The 21,822-nt window shown below is 44.6% G+C and overlaps 1 protein-coding gene across 1 annotated transcript in view; it reads right to left on the bottom strand.

The window, feature by feature from the left end:
* CDC42BPG (CDC42 binding protein kinase gamma) overlaps nt 1-18,336 on the bottom strand; it is a 139,611-nt gene extending 121,275 nt beyond the window's left edge. Inside the window, exon 1 of the mRNA XM_066582954.1 lies at nt 17,688-18,336. Coding sequence (XP_066439051.1) covers nt 17,688-17,865 — 178 coding nt within the window. The 5' untranslated portion in view covers nt 17,866-18,336. The remainder of the gene's footprint in view (nt 1-17,687) is intronic.
* Nucleotides 18,337-21,822: the final 3,486 nt, after the last annotated feature.

The following is a 21,822-nucleotide window of genomic DNA, read 5'->3' as shown; positions in this document are numbered from 1 at the left end:
ACTTGGCGGTGTTCATTTCCGTCCAGAGACGAAGGGGGGGGGGGGGGGGGAACACGGTCGGTGGTGGGGATTCCCCTTTCCTACTCCACAAACAGAACAAGAAAGTGGAATCCCTGGGGCAGATGTGAAACCAACATTAGGGCTCCTTCACACTGGCAATCGTGGTATCACCGCAAGAAAAATTGCAGCAAAAAAAGACCAAAACATTTTTGCATATGCGAATTTTGAGCGTAAGCAATGCTTTTTCCTCAGAATAATCTTGCACTGCTCCCGCCCACGATTTTCTCAAGCAAAGGACTAGAAATGCATTGCACGAACAAATTTGCAAAACGCAGAAAGATAGGACTTGCTGTGATTTTCATATCACCTCACAATATCGCAGGACAGAAAACATCAAAAATGGGAATGAAAACATTGAAAATCATTGGTTTCATAATTTTGTGTTTTCACTCACTACTGCATCGCTCAGAAATCGCACGATTCTCTTGCAAGTGTGAAGGTGCCATTAGGGTTACTTTACACAAAACGACTGTTTTCACACAGGAGCGATAGTCGTTCAACGAACGAAGGCAGAGCAAGCTGGAGATCTCTTATGCCCACCCGCTTTGATTCACTATGAAAAGGCAGTTGATCAAAGATGAACGACTGCCTGTTTACACTCAGAGCGTCACTCACTATTCGCTTCGTTTTCGGTTAGCTGAAAGGAGGAGATTAGCGACTACTTAGTAATTTCTCGCTTAGTATCCTGTTGGGTCTTGTGTTTACATGAGACAAGCATCACTGAAAATAGCTCATTTGAACAACTGTTTGGTCGATAGTTGTCACATGTTAAAGCCACCCTTAAGACCTGTTCATCTCCAAGTTCTGTCATAGTGGCGATCCAGACGGAAAACCATCGACTAGGCTATTCTCTCAAGCACAAATATTGGGAAAAAATGGAACCCGGCTCAAAATAAGACCTTATTGGCCTTATGGTTCCATTCAGGTTACCGCCTGGATGACATTTTTAGAGATCCAGATAGAAACAAGAGATAGAGGAAGAAATTAGGTTCGAACAGGCCCTTACCTACATAGCAGGTATTGGCTTTCCTGATGCATTTCACAAATGTTATGCAAGATTCTTGTTCTTTCATATAAGGGACAGAAAAATCCACTCATCGCTCAGCTGTACTGGTGGCAGGGTCCAGCAGTACCAAAAGGATCCAAGATTGGGTCTGCTTCCGTGTTGTGAAAATGCATTCACTACCTTTCCACTGAGCCATTACAGAGGGCTGTATGACAGTGCTGGGGGATGGTGGATAAGATCAGGAGCACATAGAGAAGAGAAAGCTACTATTACAGAGGGCTGTATGACAGTGCTGGGGGATTGTGGATAAGATCAGGAGCACATAGAGAAGATAAAGCTACTATTACAGAAGGCTGTATCACAGTGCCAGGGATGGTGGAGGAGATCAGGAGGAAAGAAAGCAGAGAAAGCTACTATTACAGAGGGCTGTATGACAGTGTCAGGGGATGGTGGAGGAGATCAGGAGGACAGAGAGCAAAGAAAGCTACTATTACAGAGTGCTGTATGATAGTGCTGAGGGATGGTGGATAAGATTAGGAGCATAGAGAAGAGAAAGCTACTATTACAGAAGGCTGTATGACAGTGCCAGGGATGGTGGAGGAGATCAGGAGGAGAGAGAGAGCAGAGAAAGCTACTATTACAGAGGGTTGTATGACAGAGCCAAAGGATGGTGTATGAGATCAGGAGGGCATAGAGAAGAGAAAGCTACTATTACAAAGAGCTGCATGACAGTTCCAAGGTATGGAGGAGGAGATTAGGAGGAGAGAGAGAGCAGAGAAAACTACTACTACAAAGGGCTGTAATTCACTCAGGGTGAATTTTCTGCTATTAACAGTAATTATGGGAAAATGGGACCAGCAGCTACTCAGAGAGGGGATGCGATAGAAGAGATAGCTGCAGTATTTAGTGTGTGAATGTGAATAAATAAATATATATATATATATATATATATATATATATATATATATATATATATATATATATATATATATATATATATATATATATATATATATATATATGTTATGCTAAACAACCTCTGAAAGAGGATCAGTGCTGGGAACTCCCCCAGCCAGAAACCTGAATGTAGTAGAACCTGCAAACCACGTATGAGGTTTTCTAAATGCTCGAGAAAGAAAACTCAATGCAAATACAGGTATGTACATTTTTTTTCTGCAGAAACTTAAGATACAAGTGTATTGAATTTTAAAAGGTTTCCATAGCCTTTACATTTCAGTGACCTAAAGCCTTACACTCATTATGAAGGCATGTAACTAGCAACTCCATCATGAGCCTACAAACCTAATTATTCTTACATATTTAAAGAGAAGTGATGGCCCATATGCTTTGCCAAATACACTAGACCCAATAGGAAATCATAGAACTACTAAAAACATCAACCAGTTATATTACATGACTAAATGCACGTCTGTGAAGAGACAACAGGCCCCCCAGAGTCAAGATGTCACACGGGACAGCCAGCCTCCTCTGCCTCTCGCGCCAACGTATTCGCAAAGCAAGTGACAGTGAGGCAGAGGAGGCTGTCTGTCTCATGTGACATCTTGACTCAGAGCGATGGGGGTGCCGCCTCTTTGACTTGAGGTGGCGCATTAGCATATTGGGCACCCTGGATATAAAGTAAGATTTCGACTAAATGTTACTTGCAATTTTTTAAGACACAAACGTGTTTGTAAAGCTATTCAGATTCTGTTTAACAACGTGGTGGAAGCCGAGATACCCGTCTTCTGGTGACGGGTTCCCTTTAAACACTCTAAAAATATAACTACCTTAAGAAATATCTTGCTATTATAAGAGTCAGATGGTAAGAGGCAATTTACATGCAAAGTCATGCACCCATAAATCCAAGACATTTTTCATTAGGGCCTCAAGAAGTTGGTTAGAGAAGTGCACATTCTCCAGGGTTTTGCATGGACATGTTCTACCTGAAAAACAAGCTCTGTCACATCACTGGAAGGACAGGCAGCAGAAACTTTTTTTCCCCTTAGAGTAAGAAGCCCAAGAAAAAAAAAAAAGTAGGATTCCATGTACAAATTAATATTAACTCAAATGAGCTCAGGGAGTCAAAAAGTGGTTTATCAAAGACATAGCAAAACATACAAAAATGTTAAAAAACACAGAGAGGAAAATTAACATGCAAGCAGAATGAATGGAGGCAACTCAGCAGCTGTATAACCTGAATATGCATTGGATTCACTGGCCCCTTTGCGTTTTGTAGCAATGACTGCTGGTTAATTAGTGGTCACCGGTCAGGAGGAGGATTAGACAGCTTCTTAAAGAAATACTGGGAATTGTTTCTTTTTGACCACTCACCCTTCGCAAAGATAGCAGCTTCCCACCAGCCCTCCCATTTGTAATAGGTTTAGTGTTTGTTTTGTATGCTTTTTTTACTCTATGCATATTTTATGCCAATAATGTTTTTCTATTGTTTGAAGTTGTCACAGCTTAACATTTGGGAGAATTGTGCAAACAGAAGTTAAACAGCAAATGAGGCACCAAGACGGATCAACAGCAGAAGCGGTGATATAGCCATGCTGGAGACGTCTTTGCCCCTATATTGTACTTATTAAGATTCTCAAGGTTCTCCTAAACAAATTTAAAATAAAAGCCATGGCCAATTTGGGAGGGGGTCCGTCACGTTATTTGCAAAGTCCTACATTTCAAAATTCCCAGATCTCTGACAATATTCCTCTAGCATATTTAGGATCTTCCGTTAAGCTTATACTGTGAAACAAATCTTAAACACCTCATCACTGCATCTAGGTCCTGTATCCCGAATCTCTGGAAATCCACCTCATCCCCTTCCCTGACCCACTGGCTTCACAAGGTAGAATGGAGGAACTCACTTCCCTGTTACATGGTAGGTGTGAGGCTTGCTTCACTTCCTAGACCCCCTGGATTTTTGTTCAAAACATCAAGGAGTACAAGGACATTAATAGCATGTCAGTACGATTCTGTAATGCCTTGGATGACGGGTGGTGTGCTCCCTTTGGGGACCTCGCACACCCCTTTTCCTCTCTTTTAATTGCCCCTCTATTATACCCTTTTTCTTTATCCATTGTAGTTGGTTACTGTTCTCAGTGACTTTATAAGTTTTCACAGTTAGGCCGTGGGCTTTAGTGGTCCTATGGAGCGGGCAGTGTCTGCAGTACCTACCCAAGGACTTGTCCCGCTTAGTTGACCACATCAGTGGACTACCATGTCTTAGGTCGATATGGGCCTAGGTTTTGTGATATTGACAGAGGCCATGTTCTCTTCACCAAATTTGAGTTAGCCTGCATTCTTGTCTTGTATAAAAATTAGTAACTGTTGAAAGTTTGAATATAAAGAATTTATATTAAAGAAAAAAAAAGTAAAATTGTGTCTCTTATTAGAGTGTGGGGAGAAATGAAATGTTATACATTGGCATCAGTAGTCCCGCTAGCCGTACTCTTGTCAGTTTACTGTAAAAAAAATTGTCTAAAACTATAGTAAAAATCAAGTCATAACTATGAATATCTAGTGATTATCTATGTATATAAAGACGAAAGCCCTCACTGACTCACTCACTGACTCACTCACTGACTCACCAAAAGTTCTCCAACTTCCCGATGTCGTAGAAACATGAAATTTGGCACACGCATAGATTATCTCAAAAATAGGAAAAGTAATTGGATCCCAACTCGATTATTCAATTCTAGCGCAAAAGAATTGGCATCGAGATTTTACGTACGTAATCTAAATCTGTCACTTTCCAATGTCATAGAAACTTAAAATTTGGCACGAGCATTGATTATGTCATAAATAGGAAAAGTTAATGGTTCCCAACACAATTATTCAATTCTATGCGCAAAAGAATTAGCGTCCAAATTTTACGTACGGAATCTAATTCTCTCACTTTCCGGTGTCATAGAAACGCGAAATTTGGCACAAGCATTGATTATGTCATAAGTAGGAAAAGTTCGTAGGTCCCAACTCGATTATTCAATTCTAGCGCAAAAGAATTGGCGTCGAAATTTTACGTGCAGAATGTAATTTTTTCACTTTCCGGTGTCATAGAAATGGGAAATTTGGCACGAGCATTGATTTGGTCATAAATAGGAAACGCTAATAGGTCCCAACTCGATTATTCAATTCTATGCGCAAAAGAATTAGCGTCGAAATTTTACGTGCGGAATGTAATTTCTTCACTTTCCGGTGTCATAGAAACGGGAAATTTGGCACGAGCATTGATTATGTCATAAATATTAAAAGCTAATGGGTCCCAACTTGATTATTCAATTCTATGCGCAAAAGAATCAGCGTCCAAATTTTACGTACGGAATCTAATTTTCTCACTTTCCGGTGTCATAGAAACGTGAAATTTGCCCCGAGCATTGATTATGTCATAAATAGGAAAAGCTAGTGGGTCCCAACTCCATTATTCAATTCTATGCGCAAAAGAATTAGCATCCAAATTTTACGTACATAATCTAAATCTCTCACTTCCCAATGTGATGGAAACATGAAATTTGGCACGGGCATTGATTATGTCATAAATAGGAAAAGTTAATAGGTCCCAACTCGATTATTCAATTCTAGCGCAAAAGAATTAGCGTCCAAATTTTACGTGCGGAATGTAATTTTTTCACTTTCCGGTGTCATAGAAACGGGAAATTTGGCATGAGCATTGATTATGTCAAATAGGAAAAGCTAATGGGTCCCAACTCGATTATTCAATTCTAAGCGCAAAAGAATTAGTGTCCAAATTTTATATACGTAATCAAATTCTCTCACTTCCTGATGTCATTTTATATAAAGGAAACGTCGCATGGTTACCTCACCGTGGTGTTTCCTGGGTAACGCAGAGAACTATGCAAAATGGTGAACATATGTTTTTCCTCAGTATCTCTAAAGTAACCACGACTTCATAAGATTTTCCGTGTGAACACCAGTACCAAATTAACTCAGGCGAAGCCGGGTATATCAGCTAGTATGTATGTATGTATGTATGTATGTATGTATGTATGTATGTATGTATGTATGTATACACATATATATATATATATACACATACATACATACACACACACACCTTTTTTTTTTGTAAGGTTCCCCATTGTATCGAAGAACCCCTTCGTATAAGCCTACATGAACAGTATCTAAATATAAACCATTCCCAAATAGTAAACCTAGCCTTATAATGAAGATGGACCTCAAATGTGAGCAACAGACAACTGAAAGATATACAAAAAGCCGAATAGACAAGTGTGAACCACGAGAATTTCATACATACCGATACCAAACTGTGGTCAAGGGACAGGTTGGGTGACAGTGATGTCACAGCATCACAAGATGTCACACCCTACCGGCTGCTTTGATTTACCCCTTAGGAAGCCGAGGCATCACAAGAAAACAATACAATGCATTTCTTTTTAACTTCTGCAAATTTACTCTAATAGACAAAAGACAGACTCTTCTGATGACTAATATACCCAATAGTCCTGATCACTACAACATCAGTTATGTTAATCTTAAGTGCAAGGAGACAATCTCCTGTATAGCCTGGAAGGCTAAACTGGATGGACATATGTCTATTTTGGCCTTACATACTATATTACTACATATGTTACAATAGTAAAACAGTTGCATTTTCTAAATGTAGCCTCAGCAGCGGAACAGTTACAAAGACCAGATGCAGAAAAGGGACAACTCACCACTGTTTGAGGCTATTCCAGATGCAACTGCATCAACAGCGATGCAACAGCGAAAAGAATTACGCTCTCAAGCTCGGTTACCGATGTTACAATGCCGTTGTCCACATCAGCAGAACCGAGTTGGCTAACTGTGACCGTTACTTGCATCACGCGTGAACCGTATGCTTTCCAATTGTTTTCCCTCTACATAAAAACTATTACTGTTTCACCTATTTGCCCAGCCTGAGTCTGTCAGATAGGATAGCCATTCTGTTCATTTGTGTTTTTTGCTTCTCATATGCCAAAACTTGCTGACTGGTATTATCCTGATGGATGCTATGCTAACGATCCTCAGAATAAGCCCAAAGGCATGTCCATATTGTTTCATGCCTCTTCATTTTATAAAATCCTAGATATGCATCCTAATCCTTATGCTCGTTATCATTTTGCGAAATCTCTGGGCGAGTTTATACCATTGCAAATATCTAAACACCAAACTAACAGTAAGTTTCTTTGCAAAGTCTTGGATGAGCTCCTGCACTTTGCACTGGGTTCTCTCATAGTCTGCGGAGATTTCACTCTAGCGATTCAACCTCTGAGACACATTCTCTGGCCACACCTTTATTGTCTACAAACTTAGTAAACGTAAGAAAAGTCTGGTCTCCCTGCAACTTTGCAACTCTTGGAGATTGACGCATCCCAACAAATGAGATCATACCGTCTCTTTTGCAGTCCACAACCCTTAGACCCCATTTACATTGACAGATGGATCACTGAAACGATAGTTTGAGTGACAGTTTTGAGTGATCATCTTTGCATAGTCTGTAGTAGCTAAGTAGCTACTAAAGAGCTATGCAGGTAGAGCGGGACACCACCGCTATCACTCGGAAAACAATACAGCTATTCTGCATAAACAAACTGCTGTACTGTTCTTCGCGATTACAGCTCATGTCCCGCTGTTAACTACTAGCGGGACACGAGCTAAAAGAATCTTATCAGCGCTGGCGGCTGTGATAACAGCCTGATACGAGTTCATCGCTCAATTTAAGAAAACTAGAAGTGAGCGAGGAACAACTCATGCACGAAAACCGCACGATGGCCATGTATTTCGATGGAACGGTTATGGCAAAAAAGACTGCTTTTAGCAGGAATTGTTGGGTCTAAATGGGCGATTACAGCAGAGTAGACTATATCTTTCTTTCACATACCCTACTCTCATGTGTGTTGATCGGATCAATTCTTCATTTGGATCATGCCCCACTATATTGCACACTGTCACTCCAGTTCCGACCTAGATGGGACTCTGAGGGTTGAATGAATTCCTGTTACTGGACTCAGTATATGTGCCTGATCCCCAAATCCACACATCATGACTGACCATGCCAATGACCAGACTCTTCCTGTTTTACAGTGGGAGACCTTGAAGTGTGTATTACGAGGGATAATGATCAAGCATGGCGCATGTTTAAAAAGTGAATAGTCTCTCAAGCTCCAACAGTTACTCACTACAGTTTTTGGAAGCTATTAATCATCAAACTCTCCTAAGAGTTCACCATGAGACACAAGGGTTACCAGACAAGAAATTTCAAAGATATAATCAACTTTGCGCATGCTCATTCTACAAATGGGGAAATAAGTGGGGGAAACTATTATTTCAAACCCTTAGGGATAAGAGAGCTGATGCTTTCATACCTTCCATTAAAAACTCTAAGCGCCAACGCACTTAATGAGATCTTCCCTATACAATCTTTCCACTACAAACTTTCTCCTCTGACAAACCCTCCCCACCAGAAAAAAAACCCAGGCGGATAAATAACTAAATTCTATAAAGTGTTACAATCAGAATTATTACCCTCCCTCCTATCGTCCTTCAAGAGTATCTCTGGTGCCACTCAGTTTCCTCAGACCTTTCTGTTCGCTCATATACCAGTGATCCATCTTTATGCTCTAGCTATAGGTCCTTCTTCCAGAGTTAACAACGACACATTTTTGGAGAACTGTTGACCACTGGGCTTTGTGACTTCCTTGGCGCCCAAGTTCACCCAGATCAAGTGTGATTTATCCCATCAAGAGAGGAGCACGATAACACTTTGAAAACATTCTCCCTCACTCATTATGCTCGATCCCCTCATGTCCCGCTAATGCTGCTTGTACTGGACACGGAGCTGGCTTTAGACTGGGTGGACTGAGGCTTCATTACAGCTGCTCTCACATAATGGGCTGAAGCCAATGATGCATAGGATATTCACTCTGTCCAAGAGTCCACAAGCTCGGATACATGGTGGCTCCTTACCTGCCCCTTTAACAATCAGTAATGGCATTAGACAGGGTTGTCCTGTCTCCACTGCTCTATGATAAAGTCATGGAGCACCGCCCAATTGCCATCTGGCAGAACACTAATATCCATGGGCTTCAGATTAAGGATTTAGGATGCTTTTACACAGGGCAATCTGTTGGGTGCAGATGTCTGACAGGTTGGCCCAGCGATAATTATTCCTGTGCTTTTACACAGGAACGGCTATTGCTAGCGAAAGGAGGCGGAGTGGCCAGGCATCATTCATAAGTGAACGATTGCCGGTTTACATGGGCAATCGTTTAGTTTTCTGCATGCAGAAACTGACCCATGAACGAGAAGCAAATTCTCGTTCATCGTTCAATCTGTACATTCATTTACACTGAACGATAATCCTTTAGATTCTTGCTAGATTAAATATTCTGCATTTGTGGACGCCTTATTAGCCTAGATCTCCAATCTGCATCGCTCTCCCAACTTTAATGTCCTCAATAAACGCTTTTAGTAGTTTTAGCAACTATAAAATAATCTCTCTAAAAGTGTCGCCCTCAATGTCTCTCTAGACACACCACAGATTTGATACGTAGTAACTTCCCATTTACCTGGGGGGCCAAACCATTACATTTCCTGGGGATGCAATTCCCTTAGATCCCTCTGAGGCATATAACTTACTTACCACTACTAGGGACGATTAATATAGATCCAGAGAGGTCGAAACGTAAAGGCTCTTCATAGTTGGGTAGAATCAATATTACGAAAATGAATGTCCCCCCGCGCCCGCTCTACCTCCTTCAAACGCTTTCCATTGTATCGCTCACTTCTTGCTGCTGAGAGTTTAGATGCAGCCAAAAGTGAGCGAACCAGTGATGATTTTTATGCTGGTTGAACGTGAGCGACCAATGTACTGTGAACAAATAATAAACGACGGCTTTCCATTTAGATGCAATGATTATTGTGCATTTGTGTTCATTTGAACAAATTTTGCACGATAATCGTCCCATGCAAGTGGCCCTTAGAGCACAGGACCAATAGTTGGTTGTCAGGCACTTATGCGCCCAACAGTCATCCAGTGTAAAGGGGCCTTTATCAACATTGTTCTCTTTCTTCATCTAAGTGAACAGACCCCCATGAGTAGCTAAATCTATTACTGATAAAAAGGCAACAGCTGGGCGGTCTGGAATTACCTGACAGTCTATTCTATTACATGGCTGCTGTCATGACTAGCATTATTGACTTTGATCAACATCTCAAGACAAAAATCTGGGTACGCCTGGAAGCCACGCTGTCTCCATTTCCATTAACAGCCTTTCCATAGCTTCCTAGCAGTCTTTGGACAGGACACTACCTGATCTTGTAGAGGCCCATCGTCTTGTTCACCCGACAGCCCCCCTAACTCTTATTCTACGGCACCTGAACTTTACGCCAACCATGGGTTCTACTGTTATGGCTTTTCCACGCTGTGGTTCCATACATCTCCACCATGTCATCACCGATAGGTCCTTGAAGTCATATGAGGCTCTTGTACCTAAGGCTTCTCGCTCCCCGGTGACCTTGCATTCAATATTTCCCACAGTATCAGACAGATAGTGGCAGGCTTGGGGTACTATGGTACACCTCTGGTGGGAGTGCTCTGTTTTGCAACCTTTTGGCTAAAAGCAATAGAATTAGTTCATAAAATTTATGGGAACTTGTCCCAAACAACCCTTCCTCATGTCTTCTGTCTGTTACCAGGCACATTGAACCGGCTCTCTAATGGCTCTCTCTCGCAAGCATTTTATTTTATTTATTTATTTATTTAAGAGCACACCACGAGCGCATCTCCTATGCAGGAGCACACAACAAGGATGCCGCAAATTGCATCCTGACAATCCCCGAACACTATATTGGCGTGTATGCGCCCGTAATACGCACCAAGATAGTGCACGCTACAATCTTTTATGTGCACAAAATTTTGCATGCTCTATGTGAGAGACACAATCGAAAGTCAATGTAAATATTGGCACCGTGTAATACGCGGTGGCATACGCTTGTGTAACACATCCCTAGAGGTCTTCTCAAATCTCTCCTCATGGCTGCTTGTACTGTGATTCTGCGCCTCTGCAGGCCCTCCTTCATAACAGAATGGTTTCAAGAGATCCTCCATCCTTTGGAAATGAAGTATATTGTTGCAGACTGTAAGGGCTCGTTCACACATATGCATTTGTGTAGCACAAGGAAAAACCCCACACACTGTGCTGAACCACTGATTGATTTATATTAGGTATTTAGACAAGCGTATTTTTAACACAAATTTCACGTGAACAAGTACAAAGCATGTCCTACTGTGGTGTGTATTATGGGCTAAAATAGGCAACTGAAGTTCTAAGGCTTCTAATGAAGTTAACTCTGGAGTACTCAGATGCTGGAGTACAGCGCGTATCATTAGTCACATTCTCCACCTGGATGAATGCGTACTTTCTCCATTATGACAGGAAAGAATCTCTCTTCTCTAGGCCACCATCAGAGGTCTCTTATTGTGTGCGGTTGAGTGGTAGGGAGGGGTCCAACACAACTATTTATCCTTTACCATCTCCATTTCTTTGATTTGGTACTGTTAAATTGTTACTCAAATTTGAACTTGGCTTGGCACCATCTTATATACCCTTTTCGCTTCCCTGTTGGAAGATAATCAGAGTACAAGAAGTACAGGAGGTGGACAAAAATATGGAGACAATACGAAATACGTGGGATTGTAATAGTCAGCACTGAGCTGCTTTTTTGTCCCCTGCTTGACTGAGAACCTTCCTGCCAAATTTGTATTTACTTCACCTCTTGCCCTGCTCTGGGTGATTTTGGGAGCCAGCTGGTAACAGCAGCTGAGTGGCTTAGGCCTAATTCCCACGAAAATCCACAGTGTTTCAGTGCAGCTATTAGGTTCTATTGAACCTAATAGCTCAATGTACATGTTGCGGAATTCCACAGCATTAAATTACCCGTGGCATGTCCTAATTGCCGTCAAAGTACGCGCGGATGGCTTCCATTATAGTCAATGGAAGCCACCCGTCACGCTATACTTCTGCTGTGTCATATGGCACTGCCGGCGCTCCATGCGCATGTGCATGTGCACCGCAGCGTCATGCAGGACTTCATGCTGCAGATCCGGAGGTAAGTATGGGGTCTTTTGGGAGGGGGGGGGGGGCGCCGTAACAGACTCCGCTGCGATTTTCTGTTTGCAAAGCCCATCATGGCCGTCTACATAACGCCTTAAACCCCTGATTAATGGAACCTTGGTGCTCGGACAGATGTTCACTTCTGACAGCATCTGTGTCATATTACCTCTACCTAAAATTGGTCTCTACTAGAGACGAGTGAGCATACTCGATAAGGCAAACTACTCGAGCGAGTAGTGCCTTATTGCAGTACCTGCCCACTTGTCTCTAAAGATTCGGGTGCCGGCAGGGGGCGGGGAGCGGCGGGGGAGAGCGGGGAGGAACGGAGGGGAGATCTCTCCCTCTCTCCCCCCTGCTCACTGCCCAACTCACCCGCACCGGCAGCCGAATCTTTAGAGACGAGCGGGCAGGTACTCGAATAAGGCACTACTCGCTCGAGTAGTTTGCCTTATCGAGTATGATCGCTTATCTCTAGTCTCTACATGTCTTATTGAAATATGATTTATAATTTGTAATTTCAAGTATGCATTTATATGCCATTTCCATATTTTTGTCCACCCCCTGTATATTTACGTCATGCATAAAAAGACACAATTTTCCTACTACCTTCTCTCTTATTTTCCTTGGTTTATGTAATTTCAGTAATCGTTTATTTCCAGTTTTTTTTCTGTTTAATAACTTTTTTTTAAATATGTAACAAACAGATTAAAAAAACAAACCAAAAACAAATGATGCTCAGCTTGTACGCCACAATTATCGAACCCCGCACAAATTTTTCCCTGATGTTACCAAAGTGCACTGCAACAAAATAAAGTTAAGTTTAAAAAAAAAAAGAAACGCCTCTTATGCACATAGAAAAGTGGTGGTGAGCAATGACCGGCAAAAAGCTCAAACAAGTTATCCCATGTTAAGGAGTTGGCCTCCCCTATCAGTAGAAAGGATCGTATCTTATTAGCATGTCACGTGTCATAAACCATGCTACATAAGACACAGAGCCCTTGGAGGTGTCAGCCATAGCTTGTGACAGGAACTGCATGCTTTTGGTTATACAGCTTATGCCGCTGCACATAAGCCGTCCATCACGAATCGCAAGTTATATTCCCATCTACGATGGTGCAAGGAGTTTCACGATTGGACAGTTAAGCAATAGAGAAATGTTCAATGAAATCACTAATTGAACGCCTCCATCTTCAAATCAGATGGACGTACCTGGGTGTGGAGAATACTTGGGGAACGCCTTTTGTCCGAGTGTGCTGTGCAATATCCATAGGACCTGCTATATATGTATGATAGGCAAGAGTACCAATAGCTCAGTTGTTTCCAGAATTTCCATAGAAATAGAGAGCACAGGTGCAGCCACCACTCCATTGAGTCACGGCTTCACTCCCGTTTCAGGTTTTGGTGTACAGATACTAATGGAAAACAGTGGCCAAATTACAGTGTGAGGCCCAAGTTTATATCCACATTGGGTGGTTGTTTCAGGTTTTGACCACTACGGCAGTAGAGTGTCATGACCACATGTTATGTTGAGTTTCCACTGATATGGTACTTGTTCTGTCAAGGAGCAGATGACAAATGACTGACGTGATGACCACAAATCTGATGTGAAGGATCACAAAGTTGTCATCAGACCACATGTTTTCCATCAGTCATCTAATTCCATTTAATAAATGGAAATCAGCATTTTTTCACCATTGAAGTTAAGCTGAAACCAATCGGGTGCCAGATGTGTAAAACCAACGCTATCCATGACATCTGTCATTTCAAGCCAAAGGCTGAAGAGCTGAACAATTGACACAGTTTGCGTTCGGTTTGATGGAAACAAATGGTGGATGAGTGTAAACTTCAGTTGTGATTTTATCATCACCAGTGCAGATTTCTTTAAGGCACCTTTCACGCAGAATGGAGTTGTCCACAGGAAGCAGCACAGATACAGATTTGGGCATTTCGTGCAAATTACATTTTAAACTGTGGAACGTCTTGCGGAATTTCTTTCTGCAGACTTTAATTGCAGAATTGCATCTCCTCTGTGTTAGAAATCCGCAACAACAATGCCGTAAGGATGGGCTCCCATAGGACGGAAATCCCACGGAATGTCCACAGCAGGGCTGCACAGAAATTTCACAAGATTTCTGCAACGGAAAGGCTGCTTCAAATCCTGCACCATTTGGCACGGATTTGAAGCGGCCTTTCCTCCTGTATTCCACTGTGGGAATCTCTCCCCATAGAGAGAAAAGAGCCCGCAGCGGAAAGCGCGATACAATTGACATGTCGCGGATTTGAATTCCGCGTGCATGTCAGTTTCCGTGTGTCTTTTCCGCAGCGTGTGAACGAGACTTTTGCAAATCTAGTCCACTTTGCTGCTTAATCTCAGGCTTAAGAATGCATGCAGAATTTCCGTGCGGAAAATCTGCCACATGTGAACCCAGCCTAAGGCCTCCCTCACACAGGCGTTTGCGGTAAACTCAGCGTTTACTACAATTTCAGCAGCGCTGGCACGCGTTATGGTTGCGTTTTTAGCACAGCTGATAACGCAGCCAAGAAAGTTGAAAATAAAAATAAATAAAAAATAAAATACTCACATACGGTAGTAGGCACCGTTCGCCGTCCCTGCAGGCTTCCAGGCACTCGTCTGTGCCTGCAGAGCATCTCTTGCTGGTAACAGGATTTCAAGACCACAGCCCCAGCAAAAGATTGCTCTGATTGGCTGAGTCGCGAGCCATTCATTAAATGGCTGTGATTGGTGCATCCAGCGCTGGCTGTGATTGGCGCTGGATTAGCCAGTCAGAGTAATCTCTTTCTGGAGGCGGAGTCTCCAAACCAATCACTAGCAAAAAATTCTCTGACAAGTGCCCGAAGCCCCAGAAAGCAGCACCAGGGACCCAAACAGCGTCAGCATAACTTTTTTTCCCCGGTAGTGCAGCAGCACTGCTAACGCTGCCCATTCATTCCAATGGGCAATGCAGGGCTGAAAATGAACAAAGATAGGACATGCATCACTGTTAAAGCGCAGCATTGAAGGCACTGCGTTTTGACGCTAGTGTAAACAGCCCCATTGAAATGAACGGGAGCCCCGTACAGCGCTGAGCTGAAAAGCAAGCGCTAAACATTGTAAAAGAAAAACAAAAAACATCTGTGTGAGGGAGGCCTTAGACGTCCTTAATTTCACAGCAGAAAGCTTTTAATTCTATTCCATGTGAAAGCCGTCATCATTTCGTAGTGACATATCAGCCAACCTAAAGCCACTATAAAGGCTCATTTAGATGGGACACGATTGTCGGGCAAACGATGCCCAACACTCGTCCCCGCACATACTCTCTTTGGTGCTGCTGCACAAGAGCAAATATCGATGGCTTACAGCGGGGCAGCTGCAGGAGATTTCACTTCTCGCTATCCTCCTACCCTCTCCATTCACTTAACATAGTGGCCGTTCAAAACTGAATGGCTGCTATTTATACTGAGCGATCAGCAATCTGCTCATCATCCACTGTTTATGCAGCATCAACGATGGACGATGAGCTGATCGTTCAGTGTAAATAGTAGCTGTTCAGTAATGAATGGCCACTATGTTAAGTGAATGGAGAGGGACAGGGGAGCGAGAGGAGAGAAATCTCCTGCAGCCTTCCCGCCCCCCTGTTGGGCGCTCGTTTACCCGACATTTGTCCCGTTTAAATGGGCCTTTACGCAGTGTTTTTATATGCATTTATTAACAAATGCACCAAAAATACATGTAATAACATGTTTTGCATTTTACATTATGGAGAATTAAGGGCTCATGCCCACGAGCGTTGCGGGATACGCCCGCGGATTTCCGCTGCGGAAGTGTTACAATTAAACACAAAAAGTGCTTGCTGGTGATCGCGGAATTCTGCGGCAAAAAGAACATGCCGCAATTGATTTCCCGTAGTAGAATTCCACATGTGAGCATTGGCAGGCAGACAGCTATAATGTTCAATAGAACCTAATAAGCGCAGATTTCCGCCACAGGAAAAGCTGTAGAAATCTGTCTGTGGTCATTCACCCTAAGGCTGAATTCACAGAGGGCGGATTTGCCGCGGTTTTGCCGTAGCAGATCCGCCCGCTGCAAAACCGCCCGCGGTCGCTAATCTCGGGATTAGCCAGCCATGTGGACGAGGTTTCTCAGAAACCTCGTCCACACGAGACGGCTAATCCGCTGCGGTAAATCCGGTTGCAACCGCGTCTGCGGCGGCCGCAGCCGCGGTTTCAAAAGAAGCAGCATGTCTGTTTACTTTCGTTTTTTTGCTTATTTATGTTACGGCTGCGCTCTCCTCTATGAGAGAGCCGGCCGCAACGGAAAAGCATGCGGCCGGACCGCTTCAAAGCTGCCGCGGCTTAAACCGCGGCGGTTCTCCCGGCGGAAATCTCACGGTTTTTGCTGCGGCCACACCGCGAGATTTCCGACGAAAATACGCCCCGTGTGAACCCTGCCTAACACTAATCAAAACTGCAAAATTCACATTTTTCAAAGTGTGTTTGTAAACGCAGACAAAAACGTTGCTATGTAACAGCAGACTAAGGTCTGTAGATCTTGCTGTAGTTCTTGGGCATTTGTGAGCGCAAAAATAATAAACCGTAACCATAGTCGCATTCTTTAAAATGGGCCAGTACTGTGACTTAGTTCAGTATGTGCTCTTTTCATGAGCAAATATAGGAAAATAAATAAATTCTGGGCATTTTTTTGCGCAAATGAAATGTGCAAAATACGTTTTTATGAGCAAAGTCATTGAAATCAATGGGTTCTATTCAGTGCATAAGGCGTGCATAAATACGTTTGTGTGACACCAGCCTTAGGGCTCATTCACATGGCCGTATGTGTAAACCGCTGCGTTGGTCATGCAGAGTTTTACGGGTCTGTGTGAGCTAATCGAGAGCCGGCTATTACCGCGTATGTCAGTGATTGCACTGCACATGGCAGCATCTCACGCACACTGTCACACGCAGTATGACTTTTTTCCCCTAATTCCCTCATAGCAGAATTGGGTATGAGTCGCCGGCCATACATAACATATTGCGTATGGACAGCACTGCAAACGCTACTCACACAAAAGTACAGGGCTCTCGCTGCGCAATACGAGCATGCTGCGATCTTTTTCAAGTATCTACATGCAGTGCTTACACACTGATGTGAATGATCAATGAAAATCCATGTACTTTTATTGTCTCCATTCTCCACCTGTCACACGGCCGTTCATTGCGAGCGTAATACGCGCTAAAATCACGGTCGTGTGAATAAGCCCTTAACCTTTAAGTATATCTTTTTAATCGGCCCTCCGTGAGTTGATGCAGTCGGGCAGCTATTGCACTTTATCGTTACCTTGCAAACATCGATTTTCTAAACCTTGGCGTTCCTGGAATAAATGTAAAAGTGAACGCACCTCCCAAAGTAACCTGAAAACGCTGATCTGGTCAGAAAGCAAATTACAGAGTCCAAATCTGATCAGTCACACCAATTCCCACTCAGATGGTATAAAGTTTTGGCGTCTTACCCCAGGCCAGGAATTCTGTCACATTCTTATCCCTCCGCAGAGATGGTGCCTTACATTCTTGACACAGGCAAATTAAAACATCTAGAAGGGTCTCCACACTGAGGGAGTCGCAGTCACATCCACGAGGGCCTCCGAGGACCGTCTCCTCCAGCTTCTTCAGTCTCTTTTCTACAGACATCTTGAGTTGTCTTCTTTCCCAGAGTCCAAGCAGACAGAACGCCCGCTGCCTACAACATGTCCAAACTTTCTCAAGTTGGGAAAAAGTTTTTAAAAGTTTTGCAGAAAGTTCCTCCTTGGATTCTACAGGTGGATTTCAAGTTTTAGGCCACAATTACAGTTTCCTTCTTAGTTGTGTATTCAATAACTACACAATGGAAGCCAGATTACTTACAGTATATATGTATCTGGTCACCTACAGTGCACTCTACCCTACTATGACTTGTGTGCACTGCTAGAGGTCCCCATGTCTCCGGGACTGCCCTCTATACTGCCCCCAGCAGTGACATGGTCCTCGGACTACTCACCCAGCTCGGTGCCCTCCCGTGTACACAGCGCTCCCCCTGCCCTATAGGTGGCACATAGTAATATCGGGGCTCCGCTCCCTCCCGGCGCACCAGGAACTCTTCCTGTAATAGCTGCAATGGGCTCTCGCCTTCCCTCACCTGTACAAGCCCCGCCCAGCACACGAAGGGGTGTGGCCACACGCACTGCTCACCTGGACGCCACGCCCCCTCCTCAAGGTTCTGGATTAGGTCACGTGGCAGCCGTCTCACCTGAGCAGCTGCTGGGTGCAGTCCACGATAGGATCTGCTCTCCTGCACCTTCCGCCGACTTCACACGGGCGGATTTGCACTCGGATTTACGCACGCAATATAGTGACTAGAGCCTGCTGATGTTAATGGGTTCGTTCACTGGCGTGGATTTTCCCTCTGCATGCGCTGCTTTTCTGCACATTTGCACACACAAAGTTCCCATAGAAGTCAGGGCAAAAACACGTGAAGCATGTGCAGCAGACAAAACACACCGCTTGAAATGGCTAATTATTGTGTTCTTTTTCCAGTGGAAATACGCAGTGTTTCACGTATCGCCTTCCATGTTGCCATCGCTTTTGCGCGCCCCTTACTGACTTCTATGGAGACCTGTGGTGCACAAATGCGCAGAAAAGTAGCACATGCTGCAGGTTTTGTTTTTGCACTACTGAAATGCACACAGAATACCGAAATGTGAACAAACCTATTGAAGTCAATGGGTTGTATTGTCTACGTATTCCACGCGCAAATATGTGCGCAGATACACCCATGTGGAGGAGCCCTTAGACTAATTAGCCATTTCAATCAGAGTGGCTTCAGACGACTGTGTGCACAAATACGCTTGCCTCAGCACAACGTATTTGCGTGGTGAATGAGGTGGATTTGCGCACGTATCAGCGCATAATACTGTACTTCTTGCGCATGCAGGGCCTGTTCACATGCGCATGACCCCCCCCCCCACACACTTTTAAAAGGCTTAGCCTAATGAGGTCCAGATATTTTCATTCCATCATAGAATTGCGCAGCGTATTGCGCATTTGCGCGCATATTGAGCCCACATTCATGCACCTCTGATAGACTTCTATAGGGCTCTTGGTGCGCAAATACGCAGGAAAATTAAGCAGGTGCTATTTTTTTCAGCATGCAAAATACAAAAGTAAAAGCGAACCCATTGAAAGGAACGGGTTTTATCCTCTGAGTATTGCGCCGGCGAATACACGCGCACATATGTCTGTCTAAAGGAGCACAAATAAATATGCCTTGCAGGCACAAAAAGTGCAGTTAGGGGTTCTTCAGACAGGCGCAAGCGCAAATACGCTCGCCGCTACGGAACCCATTTGTGCATGAGCCTGTAAAAAGAAAATATTTCTACCATAGCGGCGAGCGTGGCTGCACATACGCCCGTGTGAAGAAGCCCTTAGACTGTCGCTAAGTGGTTATTTGCGTGTGCAAATGCACACAATTTGCAGACACAAAAAGTACGGTAGAAACACGGATGCGCATGCAAAAACACAATGGCCGTAGCGCAGATACGCTACGCGAATGTGAATGTAAATGCGCATAATCCTGTGCAAATTTGGCCTTAAGGTTTCTTCTTTCCTAAGGGCTTATTCAGACGACCGTATGCGCACGTACACTCGCCTCAATGCAGTATATGAAGTTGATTTGAGTGCGTATTGGCAGATATAACTGTACTTTTTTGCACACACAGGGCCTGAGCATGCGTGTGCGACAAAACTCCGCTCTGATTTAAAAGGCTATTTAGCTTAATGAGGTCCAGATTTGTTCTATTTTTCACTGAATTGAGCAGCATTTTGCACATTTGCGCACCTCCCATAGACTCCTATGAGAACCTTTGCGGCGCAAAATGCAGAAAGATTCGAGCAGGTCCTATTCTTTTCAAAACACACGCGTGAGAACAAATCCATTGCCATCAATGGTTGTATTCCCCGTGTTTTGCGCAAATATTTTACGTGAGCAAAATATTAGACGTGAGCTCGTCTGAAGAAGCCCTGAGGCTGAGGGTTCTTCACACAACCGTATTTGCGAGTGAATATACAGAGAATAGAACCCATTGATTTCAATAGGTCCGCTCTCATGAATGTTTTTTGCACGTGCAAAAAAGTAGGATTGCTCTGTTTTCCTGTATATTTGTGCACCAAAGGCACCATAGAAGTCTATGGGAGGTGTGCAAATACGCAGTCAATACCCGCGCAAATGTGCAATACTCTGCACATAACCACAGGGAAAAGAAGACATCTGGACCTCCTTAGGCTAAATAGCTTGTTTTGATTGTACATGTAAACATGCCATGCATGCAAAAAAAATACTGTACCATGAGCTCATATGTGCGCAAAAATGACTCATTCATGCACAAATACATCGCGCTGAGGCAAGCGTATTGGCACATACGGTCATCTGAAGCAGCCCTGAGCCTCCGTATTTTGTGGTGTGTTTAAAGGAGATGTCTCGAGGAAGCAGTTAAATTTTTTTTTTGCCCAGTCCCCCCCATTAAACATACATTACTAAGCCCCCCTGTAAATGACATTTCTAGCTGGTTCGTACTTACCGTTCCAGCGTTTCAGCAACTTATAAAAGTTTCCTCAAGATGGCCGCCGGCTCTTTCCCCGTCGCTCGCTGCAGCCCGACGTGCGCGCTCCCGAGACGCCGCCAGCTGTGTCTCCATGGCAACCGGACGCATCGCAGCCGCCGACCAGACGCCCCGCAGCCGCCGACCAGACGCCCACCGCCAGGCAGCAGGTAACCGGCGCTAGCCCCCGGCTCCCCAGCGCTAGACCCTCAGCCCAGGTGAAGGCCCCGGAGCCCAGCGCTAGGTTCCGGAGCCCAGCGCTAGTTCCCCCGGCCTAGCGGCAGCCCCCCCCGGCCTAGCGGCAGCCCCCCCATCGCAGCGGTAGCCCCCCCCGGCCTAGCGACAGCCCCCCCATCGCAGCGACATCCCCCCCCCGGCCTAGCGCTAGTTCCCCCATCACAGCGGCAGCCCCCCCCGGCCTAGCGACAGCCCCCCCATCGCAGCGGCAGCCCCCCCCCAGCCTAGCGACAGCCCCCCCATCGCAGCGACAGCCCCCCCGGCCTAGCGCTAGTTCCCCCATCACAGCGGCAGCCCCCCCCGGCGCAGCGACAGCCCCCCCGGCGCAGCCCGGCGCAGCGGCAGCCCCCCCCCCGGCGCAGCGGCAGTCCCCCCCCGGCGCAGCGGCAGCCCCCCCCGACAAATCACTTACCTGGGAGGCTTCTCGGGGCTGCTGGGCTGGGCTTCTCCGCTGGGCAGCTCCAGTTTCTGCACCTTCCTCTAACAGAGGAAGGTACAGAATGGCCGCTGCAGCGCGCTCCCGAGCAGTGACAGCTCGTCTGCGCATGCGCAGAAGAGCTGTAGCGGGGAGCACACTGAAGCGGCTCGTGCTGAATGGAGAAGACCGGACTGCGCAAGCGCGTCTAAAAAAGCAAGCTGCCAGCGAATTTAGACGGAACCATGGAGACGAGGACGCTAGCAACGGAGCAGGTAAGTGGAATAACTTCTGTATGGCTCATATTTAATGCACAATGTACATTACAAAGTGCATTAATATGGCCATACGGAAGTGTATAAC

Source organism: Eleutherodactylus coqui, chromosome 11, assembly GCF_035609145.1.
Source record: "Eleutherodactylus coqui strain aEleCoq1 chromosome 11, aEleCoq1.hap1, whole genome shotgun sequence".
NCBI lineage: Eukaryota > Metazoa > Chordata > Amphibia > Anura > Eleutherodactylidae > Eleutherodactylus > Eleutherodactylus coqui.
The sequence above is the reverse complement of the archived record's forward strand: the minus strand, read 5'-3'. Positions and strand labels throughout refer to the sequence as shown.